At 40.8% G+C, this 22,080-nt stretch overlaps 1 protein-coding gene across 6 annotated transcripts in view; it reads left to right on the top strand.

Annotated features, from left to right (window-relative positions):
- The window catches only part of LRP1B (LDL receptor related protein 1B), a 1,129,178-nt gene that overhangs the window by 1,037,675 nt on the left and 69,423 nt on the right, over nucleotides 1-22,080 (top strand). For all 6 annotated transcript variants that reach the window (XR_013228123.1, XM_077320173.1, XM_077320175.1 and 3 more), the window contains exons 68-71: nucleotides 932-1,038; nucleotides 5,182-5,311; nucleotides 8,718-8,824; nucleotides 10,168-10,300. Coding sequence is in view for 5 of the 6 variants with exons in the window: in XM_077320173.1 (XP_077176288.1) it covers nucleotides 932-1,038; nucleotides 5,182-5,311; nucleotides 8,718-8,824; nucleotides 10,168-10,300 (477 nt within the window). In the remaining variant the exon portion in view is untranslated. The remainder of the gene's footprint in view (nucleotides 1-931; nucleotides 1,039-5,181; nucleotides 5,312-8,717; nucleotides 8,825-10,167; nucleotides 10,301-22,080) is intronic.

A 22,080-nucleotide genomic window follows, 5' to 3' on the forward strand; every position in this document is an offset into this window, starting at 1 on the left:
GAGGGAGGGAAGCTTCCCGCTGCGCCGCCAGGGAGGAAAGAGGCAGAGCGTGCCTGCTCTGCCCCTTAAGAAGGCGTGGACACGCCCTCCTCCTCCCCCGCCCACCAGAACACAACGCGCTCAGGCTAGCCTCATCAAGAGGCTCGCTGAGCGGCGCCCGGGGAAGCACGTGGAGCGGATCCAAGCCACAGCGCGTCTTCCCGCCGCTGCCCGCCCTCCGCGGCGGCAACCAGGAGCCGGGGTAAGTCGCCCCACTCCCATTTCTGCTCTATCTGTGGGCAAGGATCAGTGTAGGGCACAACCTGCCCCCCTTTCCTCCTTTAATTTTGAGCTGCTTGCCTAATATCTGTTGCTATGTTTATATTGTTGTTCAAAACAGATTTTTTACCATAGTGGTACTTGGAAAAATGCTTCTAACAGCAGGCAGTATTATTTGCAAGGATTGTAGGGAAAATGTAAATAGCAGGTTTGCAAATATTTACTTTTTCTAAATAGGACAAAAGTTGTTAGTTGAATATTTGAACTCCATGAAGTATTTGAATTACAATAATAAACATGCTCAGTATTGCTTGTATATTCTAGACTCATACTTCCAGTAAACATTCTTAAGTATTTTATGTATTTGAATAAGATGTACAATGTGAATAAAGTGTGTTCATTTTCAGTAGGCAGTTTCAAAAGCAAAATATGCAAGGTGTTTGCTCAAAATTTTGATAGAGTTGAAAACTATTTTAAACAATACTTTGACCTAAATTCTAGTAACACAAAAAGCTTTTGATAAGCTTTGCAGAATTAGAATAATCTGCCTAAAAATATATTTGCTTTTACAGAAGTAAAATGGATAGCAAGTATGGATATGTAGATGGGAAATGCCTCTGTATTAGTGCTTCAGATTTTACATATGTATTAAAGACACTCTTTCTTATTTCAGAACCACAAACTTGCACTTTGAAAGACTTTCACTGTTCAAATGGAGACTGTATGTCTGCAAGATTCTGGTGTGATGGAGACTATGATTGTGCCGATGGTTCAGATGAGGTAAACATTACTAAAGGCCAGACTTAACTCAATAAACTATGTTTCATGGTGGAGTGGGAATGAGTTGATAACCTTAAAAGGTTGAGAAAACTGCTACGTTATAAAATAAAAACATATTTCATTTGAATTTAATTTATGAAGCTCAAATATATAAAAGTGTAAAAAATAATAAAAACAGCAGGGAGTGACACAGGTTATACATAGACACACGTAAGATATGTCCTAACATCCAAAAACCTAACGCATTTCAACCGATACAGGTCTTCCTCAGAGGTCAATATTAATTACACACAATTGTTTTAGAAAAAATACAAATATATATAAAATACCTTTTTATATCATTTTTTAATCACCAGGGTGGTAAACCTCCTTCTGTATTCAAGTGGAGGTTCCTTGCATATCCACTGGATGTTAAATGTCCTTATACAAATAAGGGTATTTCAAGGGGCTGTCTTCAGTAACCCTCCCTGGTTTTGAACAAAAGCCCAACTGTAAAGCAAAAATTGATCTCAGTATTGAAACATGTTGCTGTAGTTCTGGTGATTAAGTGACTTCTTAAGCAACTGTCCTATCATGCTAATGGCTCATGATGTTTCCTGAATGACTGTAAATAATTGGTGTTTTATTAAAAAAACCCAAAACGTCTATATAAAAAGGACACATAAGAGGAGCAGGAGATACATATCAAATCGTGTATCTGTAGATATCATAAATAATTATAAACTATCAAATATAGAAAGTTTTCTCCCCAATGTCATCATTAGAATCTCCAAACATTATCCACAAAATACAATATGTCTCATTTCAAGCATTTTAAATTTCAAATATGTTTTACAGCTACTTTTATTTACTTCATTACTACATCTTTTATGCATATTTGCCCCATCTAATATATTCAATTAAAATAATCTATTATTGATCTCACATTAAAAATAAGAATATTTTTTGTTCAAAATTTATTTTTCTGATACCTTTATATTCAAAACTTATTGTAATTAAAACAGCACTCATCACCCTGATAGACAACCTTCGCTGCCAGCTGGATTGAGGTGGGTCAGTGCTGCTAATACTGTTTGACCTTTTGGCAGCATTTGACACACTAGACCACAAGCTGTTAGCTCACTGCCTCGCCAACACTGGGATATGAGGGACAGCCCTTCAGTGGCTGATCTCCTTTATTTGGGGTCACGGAGAGATGGTGGTTTGGTAGGAAAGTTCCAGGCGAGGAAGCACAACTGCCCTATCTGATTAGGGTGCAACTATCAGTTGCACACTCAGCCAGGATCCTGGGTGTGATCTTTGACACCTCCCTCTCCATGGAGGAACTGATCACAAAATTAGCTCAGCTAGCATTTTTCCACCTGCATAAAGCCAAACTGCTGGCACTTTACCTTGCCATACCCTTAACGCTGATCCAGAAACTTCAACTGATGCAGAATGCTGCAGCCAGGGATCTTATGGGAACACCTTGAAGTGCCCACATGTAGCCCGCACTCGAACAGCTGCATTGGCTACCAGTTGACTATCAGACCAGGCTTAAGGTTCTGGTAATCACCTTCAAGGGCATATGCATTCTGGGCCCTGAGTACCTGAGGAACCACCTCTCCACCTGTGCACTGTGCTCTGTTAATATCAATAACTTGGTGATCCCTGGCCCTAAGGAAACTCTCTTGACCTCAAGCAGAAACAGGGCTTTCTCTGTCCTGGCACTCACCTAATGGAATGAGCTCCTAGATAACATCAAAGTCCTGCGGGAACTAAAATAATCCCACAGGTCCTGCAAAATGGAGCTTTCCCACCACGCTTTTGGTCAAGACAAGTGAACAAATCCACCAACCAGAGCCCAGAGGTCCCCCCAAACATCAACTGCACCCACAGAAAGAACAGAACCATAGTTCAGTAAAACTGCTGCAAATGTTCAACTATTGAATTGTCAATTTATAAACTCTTCTATCATTTGACTCAAATTCCTAATGTTAAGAAATGTTTTTGACTCATTCCATTTTATATAATCAAAATAAGATGTTTGTTATATTGAACTGTTTTCATGATAGTTCCAATGTAAACTGCCCTGGGGCGCAAGGGGGATGGTATATAATAATAATAATAGTAGTAGTAGTAGTAGTAGTAGTAGTAGTAGTAGTAGTAGTAGTAGTAGTAGTAGTAGTGATGACGTTGATGCTATTTATGCCATATAATACAATTAAATGTGTTACTATTTATTTTTATACAATTTTTAAACTGTTTCTCCCTCTAGGTTTTCCTCCTGCTTACATAATAAATATTCCCATCACACTTTGAATTTTGAAATTGATGTGATCTTACTTTTGCCATTACTATATCACTAAAATCATCTAGAAAATGTTTTGGCTGAATCCAGGTAGAAATTATAATCAAGAGATAACAGAGTCTCTTATATTTTGAATATTATTTGATTAAACCATTGGACTAATTCTTTTTTTTTCTCTTGTGTTATTGGGATCGTCCACTTTCTTCTTGCATTACTTATATAGTCAGCAAGTTTATTTTCCCATTCTTCTAAACTTGGACTAGATATATGATTTTCATTCTGCTATATAGATAATTCTAGCAGCTGTCACTATGCATTCATATATTTTTTCCAAAACTTTTGATAATTTATTTGCCAAGTGTGACTGAGCCTTACCCAAGGCTGCTGTTACTGGAGTGGGAGAATTACGTTCCAGGAAGGTCCTGGCTGGGATGCAGTCTATGACTTCCAGCTCCAGCATCCTTTGGGGGCCTCTAGAAGGTATCAGGGCCACTGTGGTGGTCGTGCAAGAGGGAGTGGGCCAGACACCTTTTATGAGGGGCTGCCAGACCATACTCAGTCTCTTTCTCCCTCTCCCATGCAACGAGGCTTCGTTGAGAGAGAAGTGGCATATAAGAACCAACTCTTCTTCTTCTTCTTCTTCTTCTTCTTCTTCTTCTTCTTCTTCTTCTAACCTTTGTCTCCTTTGGACACCTGGGTGACAAGGGTTCGCAATTACAAAACAGGGTGTCAGGATACCCCTAAGGCTCTCTTAATAGGCTGCACCCCCCCCCCAATCTGTTCCAAGCCCTAAGGGGTCCAGGGGAAACCCCAAATTTTTTCTGGGAACAGAGCAAAGTGTCTCAACCCAATGCATGGAGAGACCTGAAAACAAAGTACACAGGTGAGCTGTAACCAAGGCGGCATTGGGTAGGCAAGTTTCAGTAATATTTCCAAGAATCAGGTCCCCCCAGGGTGCGTTTGCCATAGTTGCCATTCCAGGTCTTAATCTCCTTCTGATTTCATGGTTGCATTCTTCCTTTCAGTTGATGATTGTGAGAAAGAATTGAAAATGTTTAACAGTTTCTTCTCTATGTAAATTAAAAATCGTGTAATTCTTCAGTGGTAATGACCTTTGAAATAGTCCCCTGAAATGCTAATTTGGAAAATACTACTCTTGTTTAAATGTTATTAACGCTGTTACAGTAAATGCCCATGTTTGGTAATATGTCTAGAAAAACCAGAAAATGTACTTTTAGTCCCTTTTTATAACATACCTAGTATGTACTCCATGATGTTCCTGGTTTTTTTTAATATTCTCAGTTGAGCAGACATGAACTGTCATGCATTGTTATCATTATTCAATGAAGTGTTTGAAACTACCACTCAAACTTCAACAGGGCAACAGCAAAAAAAAAGAATTGAGTGTAATCAGCATCCTACAAGCCTGATACGGATGCTGGAAAACAAAAGGGGAGGAATGCAGTACAGGGAATGGTAAATTTTAAGGCCATTCTTACGTTTTTCAAGCTCACCCCAAAGCAATCACTTTTAGCAGAAATAAAATCACAATGTGGGTATTGTTTTTCCTAGCTTCTTGGTGAAGATACAGTTTATATGTGATTAAACAAATTCAGATTGTTTTATTAATGCATTCTTGTTATTCTGAATCACCATTGTTATAAGACTAACTGGTGTATAATCTCACTCTCTACCCACTTATATTGACTATTCTTTTTTTTAAATCAGGATTGCTAAATTCAGAGAATTTATAAGTACCGTTCTCCAGAGATAGACCTTAAATATTTTGCACCATTAAGGTTTAATATTATATTGTACGTTCATTAAATGAGTGGCTTAATTATATTTGACAGAGATATTGTGATTCTGGTTGCTTAAAAGACCAGTTCCAGTGCTCCAATGGTCAATGCATAGCAGCAAAGTGGAAATGTGATGGACACGATGATTGCATACTTGGAGAGGATGAGAAAAATTGTGAACCAGGTACTTCTTTACAAGTGGCAACAACCCCTCCCCCCTTTGGCTGTAAGGAAATGGGTCAGAAACTAAAACCATATTTTTGTAGCATGTTGCATGTGTACCCAGGTCCAAAACCAAGACTGCATGTGACTCCAAAGGTTCAAATTCTATTCCATTGCACTTAATCTGTTGGACTGTGTAAAATGTGTACCTGTTAGTGGTGGTAACCATTAAAATATAATTTGGGAATAAAAGCTCTGTTCTTGGAACCTTGTTTAATTAGGACACCATCTACAAATCTATATAGCTACAACATCTGGAGTAAACTGGTTTCTGCATATTTGGTGTACAAAATTTTCAGGTTAAGTTTCTACTATGGTAATATATTTAATTACGCTACAAACAAAAGAGGCATTCAGGGCTGTTGAGCCAGGGGTTGATTTGCCCCAGTCCTTTTTAACATGTAGCATGATACAATGGTAGCCATCCAGTGAGAAGCAGAAAGGAGAGGAAGACATTGCCTTCATGCTGCAGCTTTGGTAGCCTCCTAGCAACATCCAGCTTTCCTAGAACATTGCAGGAGTAACTGGTCACTGTTTGGGATGAAGCAGGAATCTTTTTGTTGAAGTGGGGGGGGGGTCTTCCCTGACGTAGTGGGGAATAATGTTTTTTCACCTGCTTTGTAATATCCAGGTGTGGTTGGGCTAAAATCTGTTTAATAAGGCTGGGTCTTTGACTGTTCAGGCCATAACTAGAACAAGGTTTGGGTCGGTATAAAAGCTTGTACCCATAATTAAACTTTATCTTAAAGATGCCACTAGATTCAAACTTTGTTGTACCAAAATGGCTACTCACCTGATTCTAGGCCATAACTGGCTTGGCAGGGATAGGGTGGGTTGCATATAACTGATAGGGATGACTGGTGAGCACCCTGAGCCATTGAGTGTGATAGAGGGCATGTCCTGAACAGACCATCACTGGCTTTACAGTAGGATGGGACTTGGGAATGAGTGCCTTTGAACAGTTCATATAAGTAGTTCTTATAGGAATATTTACAGATTAATTTGCCCTTGCTGCTTATCTCTTATGGAGGAGTAATTATATGACTGCAGCTTCCTAGGTTTTGTCAAAAAGAACAAAAATGGTTATATGAACATTTGAAGTTGTAGTAATAAATAAGCCAAGCCGAATAAAGTCAAATAAAGGCAAACAGAGTAATAAATCTGTCTTACAGAGAGAGGTGATGAGAATGTCTCACCAGCACTATCTTGCTTCCCTTTTGAACATATAAAGAGCTCTGCTGGATCAGACCTGTGGTCCATCTAGTCTAGCATCCTGTCTCACACAGTGGCCAGCCAGTTCCTGTAAAGGATCAACAGCAGGGCTGAGACCTTCCCCTAAAGTAGCCTCCTAGAACTGAGATTCAGAGGTTTACTGCCTCTGAATTTGGAGGTTCCCCTCACTCACCATGGCTAGTAGCCATTGATATCCTCCTTGAATCTATCTAATCCCCCTTTAAAGCTGTATTCTTGTGGCCGTCATTATATCCTCTAGCAGCGTATTGGACATTTTAACAATTCTCTGTGTAAATAAATATTTCCTTTTGCCCATCCTAAACCTACTGCCCTTCTGGTTAATTGGATGTCCTTAACTTGTATATTTGTTTTTTTGGGGGGGGAGGTAGAAGAAGAATATCTCTTTAAATTCTTTCCATCTGATGCATAATTTAATAAATCTCTTATCAATTCAGTTTATTTAATATGGTTAAAGACCAGCAAGCATAAATCTGTCATGTACCACTTAGTAATTTCTTTTCTAAACATAAAAGTCCCAATCTCTTCAGCCTTTCCTCAGAGGGAGAGTGCTGCAATCCCCTGTTCATCTTGGTGTCCTTCTTTTGTACTTTTTCCAGCTCTGAGATGTCCTTTTGAGATACTGTGCCCAGAACTGTATATAGTATTCCAGTGGAGGCCACACCCTAGATCGATACAGTGGCATTACAATATTGGCTATTTTATTCTCAATCCCTTTCCTAATAGCCTCTAACATAGAGTTTGACTTTTCACTGCAGCAGTATACTAGGTTGGTACGTCCATGATCCACTTCAACCCCAATATTTTTTTTCCTTCCAGATTCAGTACGTTCAGCATATACATGAAATTGGTATTTTTGACCCAATATGCATGACCTGACATTCACCAACACTAACCTTCCTTTGCCACATTTTTGCCCACTCACCCAGTTGGAGTTCTTCATAGTCAACCTTGGTTTTTACCATCCTGAGTAATTTTGGGTTATCTGCATTCTTGGACACTACATTTCTCACCACCAGTTCCAGATAATTTATAAATAAATTTAATAGTATGGCCCCAATACCAATCCTCGTTGGACCCCACTACTAATTTACGTCCATTGTGAGAACTGTCCACTTATACCCAATCTTTGCTTCCTATTATTTAACCAATTTTTAATCCGTAAGAGAACTTGTCATCTTATCCCATGACTGTTTTGTTTATTCAGGAGTCTTTGGTGACATGCCTTGTCAAAACCCTTTTGAAAGTATATAATGTCTACCAGGTCACCATTTTCTAAGTGCTTGTTCACTTTCTCAAAGAACTCCAGAAGGCTGTTGAGATAGGAGCTCTCTTTGCAGAAGCCATGCTGATTTTTCCCTCAGCAGGCTTTGTCCTGCTATGTGCCTAATATTTCTTTCTTTGATTACAGTTTCCACTAATTTGCCTGGGAATCTAGACCCCTTTTTAAAAATTGATATCACATTTGCCATTCTCCAGGCTTCTGGTACAGCAGCTGAATTTAGTGACAGGTTACATATATGGGGTAATAGATCAACTATCTCACATTTGAATACTTTAATATGTATGCCATCAGTATCTGGAGATTTGTTGGTTTTTAATTTCCCCAATAAGTCTAGAACTCCATCTCTCATCACTTCAATTTGACTTCAGAGAACTATGTATGCCACACTGAGCTTCTTAGAGCAGTGGTCCCCAACCTGCGGGCCGTGGCCCGGTGCCGGGCCGCGAAGGCCATGGCGCCGGGCCGTGGCTCCCTCTCCCCGCCCCCCCCCGCAGTAAAAAACTTCCCAGGCCGCAAGCTTGTGGCCCAGGAAGCTTCTTACTGCGGGAGGGCGGGGAGAGGGAATCAGGGCTGGCCGCACCCATGCGGGCGCGGCCCGATGCGCGGGCGCGGCCCGCGGGTGCGGCCCGATGCCCTGCCGGTCCCCAACCTCAGAAAGGTTGGGGACCACTGTCTTAGAGGAAGGATATAACAAAAATGTACCAGATAGTTAGGTCTGATTCAATAGATCTGCATTTTAAGTAAATGCCACTTAATCTTAATGATGAATCTTAATAATGGGGATGAAATTGCTCATTGTATTTGTCTAATGTCAAATGTATGTTTGAAATAGCATCACCAACCTGCTCTTCAAGTGAATATGTATGTTCCAATGGAGGATGTATCTCAGCATCTTTAAAGTGTAATGGAGAATATGATTGTTCTGATGGGTCTGATGAGGTAAGCGATTCATTGCTCTTGACCTGAAGTATTATTTAAAATGTTTTAATTCCACATTTTCACAAAGCAGCAGACAATTAAAAAGAAATTAAAATCAACTTTAAAAATCCACACACTGACATACAGCAATTAAATAAACAGTAAGAAAATACTAAACAAAACAATTAAGTTCTTACTCTAGAAAGGCCACATGGAGCTACAGGAAAGGGATGAAAACCCACTGCCAATTTAGCTGTTGAAAAACAAGCAAGAGGGAAAACAAAAGTTTATCCCCACCCTTGCTACACTTTTTTGCAGTTCCAAGCAAACAAGCACTGTTTAAAGTGAGTTCCCCTTATGTTTGTTTGACTGTGTCCAGTTTTACATCCATGACCCAATACATATTAGGTGCATCATGTAGTCATCAACAGATTTCTCCATTCATTTGAATGATGAATAATAAATAATTATTCCATATGCAGATTGGGAGCTCTGTGTTTTTTGGCTTCTTCATGTAAGGAGTCACTGGGTTAAGTGGGGGAAATAGTAATAGAATGGGTTGTATCTTACAATCACTGAAGTAATCTTTCTGCCTTCTCCAAACCACAACAACAGTTGTGGTTCCTCAAATCGTTGTCAACCCACAGCAGGGAAGATACAATCCGGAAAGCAAGCAATTTGAAACTGCCTCTCCACTATCTTCCGATAGGTCAGTTTCTGCTGGTACTAGAGTCAACATTTGTCAAAATCCCTCTCGGGACTGTAGCTGTTGTGCTGTAGGGCGATGGTCCCCAACCACTGGGCTGCGGCCTGGTGCACCGGGCCGCAGCTCCCTCTCCCCGCCTCCCCCCCGCAGTGAGAAACTTCCCAGGCTGCAAGCTTACGGCCTGGGAAGCTTCTTTTTGCGGGAGGGGGGGGAGCAGGAAGCGAGGGCGCCAGCACAAACGCACATGCGCGGCAAGTCCGTGCATGCACGTTTGCACCATAGCGTGGCCGCAAACGCACATGCACGGCACTTTCACATGCGCGGCAGCCAGATCGCCCTCCCCCCCCACCGGTCCGCAGCCTAATAAAGGTTGCAGACCACTGCTGTAGGGGGTATCCAAAGGGGAAAGCAGAAAAGTCTATTTCCAATCCATAGGATCAAATATTATATTTTCCATTTTTGTAATACAGCACAGACCTGTATGCAGTTACTTGTATTCAGTAGTGTAATTTTATTATCAGTTAAAAGCAAGTATCACCCTTCCTCTGTCTTCAGAAAGGAAAGCTATTGAATGAAATGTATCAGTTTAGTGTTCTGATTGATCTGTCTATAATTCTTTTGTTGACAAGTGCTGCTGTATATCAATATGTTTAAATAGATGGATTGTGTAACAGAATGCAAAGAAGATGAATTTAGATGCAAAAATAAGGCACACTGTATCCCTATCAGATGGCTTTGTGATGGAATCCAAGATTGTGTGGACAATAGTGATGAGCAAAATTGTGACAGAGGTGAGATTTGTTTTATTTTTACATAGTTTCCCATAAGCATGTCCTTCTGCTATAAAAGGGCTGTTTTAAACTTTTCCAAATGACACCAGTCTTTTCAGGAAACTCTCTTCCACTATCCTAAGAGATATGATGCTGAGGTTATCTGTGTATTTATATGTGTAAAACAATTGCAGCCTCCTCTGTAGAATTTCTTTTTCTACTGGGGCATTATAACAATTGTTAATAGCTAAGAACATGCAAATGCATGACATTTGCACTTTTCTATGGCCACTTATCTTCTATCCTTTGGCCATGTAGTATAAAAGAAAAACAGGCAGTTTAGAACATGCCACATTTATTTGTTTGTTTGTTTGTTTGTTTGTTTATTTATTTGCTGCCCTCCCTGGAGGCTCAGATTTACATAAGAACATAAGAACAGTACATGAAACAGTCTATAACATGTGAATAACCATACAATAATAATAACTAATAGTTGTAACCATATAACAATATAACAGTATAAACAATATAAACAATGCAACAGTGCAAACAGGTCCAGAGTATACTGGTGGAGTTCTGAGGAAGGGGCGGGGGGGGGGACAGGGGCTCTTCAGTCGCTGTTAGTTATGTCTGGTCTCAACCAAATGCCTGGTGGAAGAGTTCCTTTTTGCATGAGTGGATATCCTAACAATGGGTTTGTTTACATGAAACCAGCTCTATTGAGTTGAAGGGGCTACAATGTGTTGAATTTGGTAATGCATTTCAAAATCATAATGAACACTTTTCTGCATTAGTTAAATTCTACATAAAGGTAAAGCACCGAGTCATGTCTGATTCTTGGGGTGACGCCCTCTAGCGTTTTCATAGCAGACTCAATATGGGGTGGTTTGCTAGTGCATTCCCCAGTCATTACCATTTTCCCCCCAGCAAGCTGGGTACTCATTTTACCGACCTCGGAAGGATGGAAGGCTGAGTCAACTGCTGAGTCAACTGCTGAGCCAGCTGCTGGGATTGAACCCCCAGCCTCATGGGCAAAGCTTCATACTGCATGTCTGCTGCCTTACTACTGTGTGCCACAAGAGGCTCTTTAAATTCTACATACATACATTTTATTAATGTTATTTATAGTCCATTTTTCTCATAGGAACTCAAGGCAGAGTGCCTCTGGAGTTATGGCCCCACTGGTGATCCCCCTGATGGCATTTGGATTTGGGCCGCTATGTGTTGGCCATTGGCCTGATCCAACATGTCCCCTCTTATGTTTTATAGATAACACATAGTGAGTCAATATAATCAACAAAACGAAACATTCCATAACCAGTGATTGTAGAAATCTGGAATCAACTCAAAATGAGAGCAAAACTGAAGCATTAGTATGACTCATTAAATATTTTAATAATTACATAGTAAGATCCTATTTACATCCGCATATATACAGTGCTTTAGAGCATAGTCGTTAATAATTTACCAAAGTAGTTTTGTTAATTGTTTTGTATAGTGCACCCGTATTGCCTGCACAGAAAAGCTCTCCTGAATAGCTTAGTTTTGTATAGTTTGCAGAAAGCCAAGAGAATAGTGGCCTTCCTGACCTCAGCCAGACCATTCCTTAAGGTAGAAACCACAATGGAGAATGCACATGGACAGAGAGTTGCTGATTTAACCCATTTGTAAATTCGCACCCACAGCCCCTGCTCACATGAGCAAAGCTGTTGTGACAGAACATATGGGAAGCAGCAGTGCTGCAGACAAGAGGGATCAAACTCATGAAGGATTTTGTATTTAATAGCCAATACCTTAAGTTGTACCTAGTAACAAATAGGCAGCCAATTAACTGTCTGCATTATGGGAGTAATATGCATCCTCTGTCTAGTGCATGATAATAGCTATTCCTGACATTTTGTGCTAGTTAGAATTTCTGAACTGAGACCAATGTACATTGTATTATAGTTGTCTGGTCTTCATGTTATTGTGGCATGGATCTAGGTGGACGGTATATATTATGCATGCAAAAAGTCTGCCCAAAAGACACCTTTTAAATTATTTCTGCACATGGCTCTGTTTTTGCTGTAGAAAACCCACCATAGTATTTTTGATTCTGCATGGCACTCCCTCCTCATAGTGGCAACTGAATAGTATTTAAAACTAGCTTTACAACAACTTTTATGACAGTACTTTCTCATGCATAAACATTAGCTTGTTTTTGGTCTCTTCCCCTGTGCCCTGTGACAGTCCCTTTTCTGCTCACAGGACCTTGTCTACCAATGGGAGCTCAAGGCACCTGTTGCCTCTGGCTGCATAGAATCACATGGAGTACAAAACGGTAGCTTCTCTCTAGGACTGTATCAAGCATGTAATGTTGTGTAGTGGCAGTCTGCTTATGAGTAGTGACCGGGGGGGGGGGCTGTTGTTTGACAGTTTATCAGGTGGAGAGCTCTTCCCCGTGCCACCTTGTGAGGGCTCAGCGACTGTCTGAAATGCTGGCTCCCACTTGCAGGAGAATGAGGAAGCAGAGCTGCTTCAGGCTATGGGTGGTGGCTCCCATTTTGAACTGGCTCACCAGTGATTAAAAAAAACTTTGGGGGAAAGATGTGGTCGGGTCTTTCAGTTTGCATGGGAATCTGGGTCTGCTGTGGTCCATCCTGCCAACTCTCTACAAGAGATAGTATACCTCAGAGGAGGAAATATGGTAATTTTGGCTTTCAAAAGCATGTAAGCCCCCATGAAAATTTCTTGTTGAAGTCTTCTTGTCCATGAATTACAGTTCCTATGAGGCCCTGCCAGTAGCATGTGCCAGAGTGGCAGTCAGCTGACTATGACCTTCCAATGAGCATCTGTCACAACAGAGGAAGTTCCCCCTCCTACTTAAAGAATTAACATCATAACTGTTTCAAATGCATAATTTCTGAAAAACAACAATGCACTATCAGAGCACATACATAAATTGAAACATTTTAAAAACATTGTTAAAAGGATGATTTAAAAGTGTCAGCAAACTGACTGTAGCGAAAACCGGTATATGCATAATAGCTCCTGATCAGCCATATCTAGGTAAAGCACTGTCTTACAGGCTAGCTTGAATTGGAAGAAAGTGTTTTGTTTTGTTTTGTTTTGAGTTTTTTTGCATCTTCATTAACTTCTCCAAAAATAAGGTGGGATCCAGTATAGCTCCAGATATTTTACCTGAGTCAGCAATGGTAATCTGAACTCCATCAAAGAATAATGTCCTTCAAGGCCTCTGCCTTCTCAACCAGCATTCTCTTTCTTTTCAATTTCATTCTAAGTTGCTATATAAATGGTACAGAGCTGTAACTTTTCTACATAAAGTCTGTTCAACCAAAGTCAAATTCCTTGTTGGTTAGCATTTAGTTCTTTTGTTACTCTCATTATATTGTTCAGAAAAGCCTTCTATTTTAAGAAGAATTATGATTATTATAGTTAATCCAGTAAAATAGAGAGCAATACTATCTCATTGCTTTTTTCACAAATCTAGCTTTTTCTAAATATAGCATAATTTTAAATCTGGCCAATCATAGGAATAATCCCTGTTTTCATTTCTGAAGTCTGTGCTTTATAAAGGCAGTATTAATAATTAAACTATCAGCTTATTTTGGCATTTGTACTGTTATCAAACCCATTATGTTTGTATTAAGCCCTTATTTTTGGAAATTTAATCATTTGAGTAAGTACATTCTTTTATTCTATCAAATAAAAGCATGATTCATTTTTCTTAGGAAAAATAAGAGAAACAAGACCTTTCCCATTGTTTATTAAGTGACCACTGCAAGTGGAGAACTTGATCCAATGTCTCTCTTCCATTGGGTTGGACTAGATGATCCTGAAGGTCCCTTCCAACTCTATGGTTCTATGATTTCTGATGATTTTCAAATTATCTCCTCCAGTGTCCTGACTGGCTGAATGGGAGACTTCCTACTTTTTGAGCACCTCCTGCTTGCCACCAGAACAGTTATTGATCAGAAGAATCACTGCAGACAACTGCTAGACAGCTAGATTTCTATCTTTATCTCTATATAATTGTTTTTCTTCTGAATAAAAGCTATTTTATTATCTAAGCAGCCATGTGCTTCACACTCTGTCTTCATATTCAAACTCTGCCAACAGGATTCTGAGCTCCTCATGAGCATTCATCCTGTGAAATAATATATAGTTTTGAAAGACAAAGAAGAAGAAATATAAAATGATGGTTTCCTGCAACACTCAGGACCATTCCGCACAGCTTAAATGTAGCCGAAATTTTACCTTTTTTAAACGCTATTAATTTAACGTTTCACATGACGTTGTAAACAAACCAGCATTTGTCTTTAAAGTTTCTGAGCACAATACAGCCCCCTGTTCGACACTGCCCGGAATTTCGGCCAGAAATTGCACCCATCGGGGGGGGAATCTTTTTTTTTTTACTTGAAGAGTGTGTAAATGATTATGCATCAGCTCCTACACCAGCGAAAAAGTCTCTCTGAGACATTGAATGAACAAATATTCGTTGCTACTGGTGTTTTCGGTTTTTTAAAAAACAGTTTTTAAAGGGAAAGGGGCTTTCCGGGAGCACGGACACAACAGTTCATTGGCTGTTCTGTTTGATTGATGGCCAGGGGCGGGAAGAAGCGCGGAAAAAGATCTCCTCCTTTGTTGCGATTCCGGCAAGACTGGAAACCTGTGGGGAATTAATAGACCGCTACTGGGATTTCAATATTCTGCTAGAATTCAAGGTGTACGGAATGACGAAATTCCACTATTAAATATAGCATTTCTGCATACTGCAAACATTTAGCAACATGGATCCTTGTGCGGAATGGCCCTCAGTATAACTACCTACTGCTTAGTCTCACAGAAGGCAACTTTCTGATTTGGAGAGAGAGAATGAAGAGCCACCTGCTAGAGATGAGACTGTTTAGAGACCCCAGATTGGGAAAGGACCAACAAGAACAACAAAAGGCCTGGGACACAGACTTCAATATGGCACAAGGAGCTCTGATAAAAGGTTTGAATGACAGAGATGTTTTGAATGTCATGCAAATGCAGACAGCAAAAACAGTCTGGTATGAATTATAATGGTTTATTCATCTCTGAAAAGCCAGCTCTATTTACAAAAAAGGCTATTTAGCATTAGAATTCCAGAAGGAGAACATTTGTGTGATCACTTAAACAAAGTGATTGGTTTAAATAAGAAACTTTGTTGCTGGCAAAGAGTTTCCAGAGCTGAATTTGGTTGTATTAAGTAGTTTGTCAAAAAGTTATGAAAATGCTATATCCTAAATCAAAGCAAAAGGCAAACTATCTCTAAATGAAATAATCAACCAACTTGAAGACATAAACGGTTTGAGGATTGCAATAACAGAGCTGAATCAGATGGTGAGCAAATGGCATTGAATATAAATAGCAAGAGCAACATGATGTGTCACTCCAGTGGAAAACTAAGGTGCTTTAAAGGGACTGTAATGCTCCCAATCAGAAGTATCCCTTTCAAAACTGGACACAAATGGAGAGTTTAAACAGCCAAGCTCAAGGAAGTGTAATATTGACCCAAGGTACATCCAAGAGTGACACATGATAATTAAACTGTGCCTGCTCTATGAACATGTCTGGATATAGAGACTTTTTAAAACCCCTAAATGAAGACAGAAAAGAGAAAGTCTGGCAGATGGAAGGTCTGTGGTTGCAGAAGGTGTTGGCCCAGAAACAGTGAAATGTATTCTACTAAATGGATAAATTATGGAGATCTTAAATGAAAATTGCCTACATGAACCACAACTGGCAAACAGCCTGATTTCAACAAGAGTGCTTGCTAAAAGATGAATGGTGACCATTTGGGGGAAAATGTTTTATTAAGCAAAAGGGAGAATTGATTGCAACTGTTAGGCCCATTATGCACGGCCGCCGAAACAGCGATTTCGGGTCACATGGAAAACGCGGAGGGGGAAGGCACTACGCACACCGGTTATGCACAGGGCGGTGCACAACGGCGGCAAAACCCAGAGTAACCGATTATGCACGCGGCAATCCCGGCGCCACTTCTGGTTGCGCCCCGGTCACCCAGAAGCTGCACTTTCTTCCGCGTTTCGCTAATGCGGCTTTTTCGGCGACATACACCGAAGCTGTGGCTGGTTGCAGCCGTGCGTTATCGGTGATTTTAATCACCGCCATTCCACCCCGAATGTGCGTTATTCCCCCCGTGCATAATGGGTCTAAGTGTGCATGAGGACTTGTATGCCTTGGACACATATACGCAAAGTGCAAACCTGACTAAAAATTGCAATCATAAAACGTATTCCTTGATGTAGCACAGATGATTTGGACATAAAGATAATGGTGCTATTGCCCAACTAGAGAGTCATAACCAGGCCAAGGTCATAAAGGTGACCAAATGCAATACTGAAAGATACAACCATATGTTGCAATGGTAAGCAACAGGTACCAGAGAAAACCATTGGCCATTCACTCAGACCAAAGAGGAGAATATGTGAGTTGTGACATGAAGGACTATATGGCTAAAGAAAGTATAAATCATCAGCTCACTGTTCCATATAATCCAGAACAAAATTATATAACAGAAAGAAAGATTTGCTTCTTAACTGAGATGTGTAAATACAAGCTCATAGATGCACATCCACCTAAAAATACTGGAGTTAAGTGATTAACACTGCTACAGCCCACAGAACTGGTTACCTACCGAAGGTACCAGAGAAATGCCGTATGAACTATGGTTCCTTTGAACACAAACCGAGTATGAAGCATTTGAAGGTGTTTGGGTCAAAAGCCTACATCTATGTTCCCAAGGAGAGACAAAGCAAAATACATATGAGTACTGAGCAGTAGGATCTATCTTAGGGCATAGATCCTTAATCCATTAACTGAGACTATTAAAAAATTGCCAAATAGTCTGCATTGAAGAAAAACAGAAACCCAAAATTACAGAAAAGGAGAACATCAAAGAATTCACACTGATGAAAGAAAGCAGAGTACAGCAAACAGAAGCAATGCAACTGAGCACCATATACTTTGCACTTTAAACACCAGCATAGCCAAAGAATCAGAAGGGGATACAGAAGCTGAATCAGATAATCAACTAGTGTAAATGAGGGAGTACCACTAAGAAGGCTCTCCTAGCTCACTCAATCAGAGACTGTGGCAGAACCGTCTACATGGAAGACATAGAGAAAATGCCCAGCAACCAAGCCAAACAGTGGAAGAAGACTGCACAAAAGAAATATGGAGCTCTGATTATCAAATATGGAGATCCACCGACTTGTCTCCAGGCAAGAGTACAGCAGGATACAGATGGGTTTTCTAAGAAGAATCCCAGAAAAAAGATGAACCTCAAGCACTCGACCTTGAGAAGAGGTAATAGAATACGCAAGATCTGCATGTTGCTTGAGTAGAATAAAATTGAACAATATAAAGGGTGTCCTGCAGGAGGCATAAAAGCATTTTTATATTCAGCATAGATAGGATAGGAACTTCATGATGATTTTCCTGACTGGCTCAACAGAAGGCTACCAGCTTTTTGAGCACATTTCACTCTACTAGCTTGCAGAACAATTGTTGATCTGAAGAATGGCTACAGACAACAACTAGCTATATAGTTAGGTATCTCTTTTTGTACAGCACTAATAGGACTGTGACTGGTACAAGGTCACCCAGCTGGCTACATGTGAAGGAGTGGGGCCTAGAGCTGTATGGAAGGACGGGATGGACAGACAGACAGATAGTTGAAACCGGGCTCACCAGATTAGAAGCTGCCACTATTAACCACTGCACCAATTCTTTAAGCAGCCTGGTGTTTCACCCTCTCTGCATATTTAAACTTTGCCAAGATAAAGAAATGAGGGTTTTTCTCTCCTGAAGCAGTATCTAGTGATGTCCATTGATTATGGGAGTGTAAGTGATCTGTCAAATTTCCAGTGGATTAAGTAAAAAGTAGAATGACAATTTGGTTGCTTTTAGCTGTCACATTAATCTGTAGTTTGTTTAAATCATAGTCTGTTTGACAACCCTTGGTTAGTTTACTAGAACTGATTGAAATAGATGGCTGTTACTCTCCTTTCCTGGAGTCAAGCAGAATCCTTAGATGCTATCCCAAGCTCCCTTGCATGGCCCAGCTCCTTGCAAATTATCACTATGTAATGCAGCCAGCTTGCTGCTCGGCCACTTGACCAACTATAATGGATGGGGTAAGCAGGGAAGCCTGCAGCAAGTCAAGCCTCCTTGGGGATCTTTTGGCTAAGCTATCAGCCACATCTCTTACCCATTCTGCTACACTGCATCCCCTAAGCTGCTTCATTTGGAAAGGAAATGGCTCTGTTATAATCGTCGTGTCTCCTTTTACTGTCTTGCCATTTAATCACATTATTTCACCTTGGTTTCTATCAGAAAAATAAGTTTAAAATAAAATAGATGGTCATGGTTACATTGCTCACTTGCCGTATCTATATAAAGAGTTGGAGCAGGGAGCTCTTAGGCCCATTATGCACGGAGTGGAAAGTCTGCATTCGGGGTGGAATGGCGGCGGCTAAAATCACCAATTATGCATGCTGCAGGCGGCAACCGGGTGCAGAGTCAACATATGCCGCCGAAAAAGCCACATTAGCGAGATGCGGAAGAAAGTGGAGCTTCCTGGGACCAGGGCGAAACCAGAAGCGACTCTGGAGTATCTGCGTGCATAATCGGATACTCTGGGTTTTGCCGCCGTTGTGTTCCGTCCCGTGCATAATCGGTTTGCTTCGCTTCTTCCTCCTCCTCGTTCTCCATGCCACTGTTTCAGCGGCCGTGCATAATAGGCCTTAGCGTGGCAGTAGGTGGATTGTGAACTGCTTTAACTATGTTTTGGGTTTGTGAATTCTATTTTGTGTCTCAGCAAGCTGAATAAAAGCATGTAATTGTGCGTTTCCCTTGCAAATGTTTAATTATTAAAAATTAGAAGCAGCTGAAGCAACTTGATGAGTCATTAGTAGCAGGAAGAGGGGTTAGACTAGATGGCCTGTATGGCCCCTTCCGACTCTATGATTCTATGATTCAAAAAGAGCAAGGAGATGCAAATTTACTTAGGGAAAGTTCCAGGCAGACAGAAGTTGAAAAAGTTGCCTGTTCCTCAATGTCCAAGATTTGTGGTGGTTCAGTCTCATAGGTCTGGTTGTAAATGAGTCTTGGGGCAAAAACGTCTAAACTGGTGGATTGAAGTATGTTCTTTTATCCTCAGACTAGAAATAAAGCCCATTTTATTATTGAATAAAATGGGCGCTAGGAGCCGGCCTTCTCTCGGCCGCTAGGAGCCGGCCTTCTCTTCGTGGCTCCTGATTGGCCCCTCCGAGTTTTTATCCCGGACAGGGCCCGCCCTAACTCCTCCCAGACAGCCCTTATTGCATTATTAAGTCCGCGGCGCGCTGTGCCGCGGGCGGTTTAAAGATCCTTGCCCTTTTCAGCCAGAGATGGGAACAAGATTTCTCATTATTTGGGTAACTACCAAGTATACTAACAGGGAAGGAGATGAAGTCATCCTGTTGACTGAAGGCTTTTTTAAATTTACTGAGCCAATTTTTATTATTCTAGACAGGTTATTGTCCCATAAACCTTGTCATTCATATTGGTCTGGTGATAATGAGATCTCACTGAATCACAAACCCTTAATGTAGGAGTGCAACAATTTTTCACAGGAGTCTGGCTGTCTCATCATGAAGTGACATTTTATTTCACTTAATTCCTGTGATTCTACGATCTGATTCAAAATGGAGCCTGTCTACACCTTTGGCTTCATAGCACACACCAGAGTACAACTTCTGTGGGTAACATGACATGTAGAGAAGGCAGATGGAAGAAAGGAGGGCATTACCTGAGAAAACACCAGGGGTAGATTAATGTAGTTAGACCATGCCGCTAATTGTATGCAGGAAACTGGGGGCACGGGGAGTGCTACTTAAGAAACTGGGATTTCTACATTTAGCAATAATGACATATAATAGTTATAGTTAACAAGCCATATACATCCTGTTTTGTGGAATACTTATGCTGGATCCACTAACAACAATTTTTAGGCAGCCTGCATTCAGAAGCATTAAAACTTAGTGTTTGAACAACCTATGGTTTATAGTCTATATTTGGTGGAAAATAAATAAATTAAGTAGCTCATGGTTTATTTTGATGCCCAAATACAGACTTGATATCATGTACCAATATGTAGGTTTCTATAATTGAGAGGTGAAAGTCCTTGACATTGAAAGGTTGAATATGATCCAAAAGAGTGAGTTGACAGAAAGAAATTTCTCCACTTTCCCCTTCCCAGGGCAGCTTGCATACCCCCACCTGAGATTCTCAATAACAGCATATTCAGCCTAAACTGGAGGGATGGAGGCTGCAGCTAAAATGGGGGACTCATGAAAATCTCTTCATGTATCTTTTTACAAATGCAGCAAATTCTACTAAAGACCAAAAGTTCACTCAAGGATTACAAATCACATTTCTTTTTGGTCTTGATGGACTCCAGAGGCATGGGGAGAAATGAACATAGAGCTGGAATAAAGAGGGCACCTGAACAGATGAAGGCAGGGGGAGGCCCACAGTTGTGTTTGAGCTATCCTGGCCTCAACCATAGGCCTGGTGGAAGAGTCCCATTTTGCAGGCCCTGCAAAACTTAGTTAGCTCATCAGGACCTGGATCTCTACTGGCAACTCATTCCACCAGGCAGGAGCCAAGACCAAAAAGGCTCTAGCTCTGTTAAAGGCCAGTTATACATCCCTAGGGGCAGGGATCACTAACAGATTGGTTTTTGAAGAATGTAGAGCTCTTTGGGGGACATACTGGGAGAGGCAGTCCTGCAGATATGCAGGTTCCAGACTGTGCAAGTACTTCAAGGTTAACACCAGCACCTTGAACCTGATCTGGATTTCTGCTGGCAACCAATGCATTGTAGGTTCTGGCCAATTGTTCCCCTTTACAAAATTGGATGAACCTATATGGTCAAGGTGATATTGAATAGAGTAATACATATAATAAGAACAGTGGAGGATATTTTGGGGTTGACATACAATTGATTAATGAATCACTGAAGAAGATGATTTTGTTGAAAATGAGCATTATATACCCAGGGATTGTTTTGGCTCTGGCTTGTGATTTCAATAAACACTGAAGAGTTGCCATTCCCTCATGGTGGTAAAACATCTAGTGTGCTACATGCATGATCTGAGGCTCCATAGAAAGGGATGCATCAAAGATCAGCCCCAAAGTCTTGACATTGCATGAATATGTTAACTGTACTCGGTCAAGATAGGGGAGGCATGCTTCCTCTTCTGGTCCTTCCCCAGCCACAGGACCTCCATTTTCAGGGGGTTAAGCCTCAAGCAAGTCTGCTGGAACCATCCCGTAACAGCATCCAGACTCTCAGCCAGCAAAGTTGGGGGTGTATCTGGCCAGCCACTCATTAACAGATAGAACTGTGTGCTATCAACATATTGATTGCATCCCAGCCCATATCCCCAGACCTGCTGTGCAAGAGGGCATATATACATAGTAAATAACATTTGGGAGAGAATTGTGCCCTCCAGCATTCCACAAGAGAGTGGGCAGTGATGCAACTTCTTCTCCCTGATTGCTACCTTCTTTTCCCAAGTTTGGGAAAAGGCTCGCCCACATATCCTTGTGTTGGAGAGGCAGTGAACAAACAGCTCATGATCATCCATGTTAAATTCTGCTGTGAGATCTAATCACATTGTCAGCACTGACCCACTTCATTCCAGCTGCCTCCATAAATTATCTGTAAGAGCAACCAAAGTTGTTTCCACCCCATGGCCTGGCCG

Source organism: Paroedura picta, chromosome 2, assembly GCF_049243985.1.
Source record: "Paroedura picta isolate Pp20150507F chromosome 2, Ppicta_v3.0, whole genome shotgun sequence".
NCBI classification, from domain to species: domain Eukaryota; kingdom Metazoa; phylum Chordata; class Lepidosauria; order Squamata; family Gekkonidae; genus Paroedura; species Paroedura picta.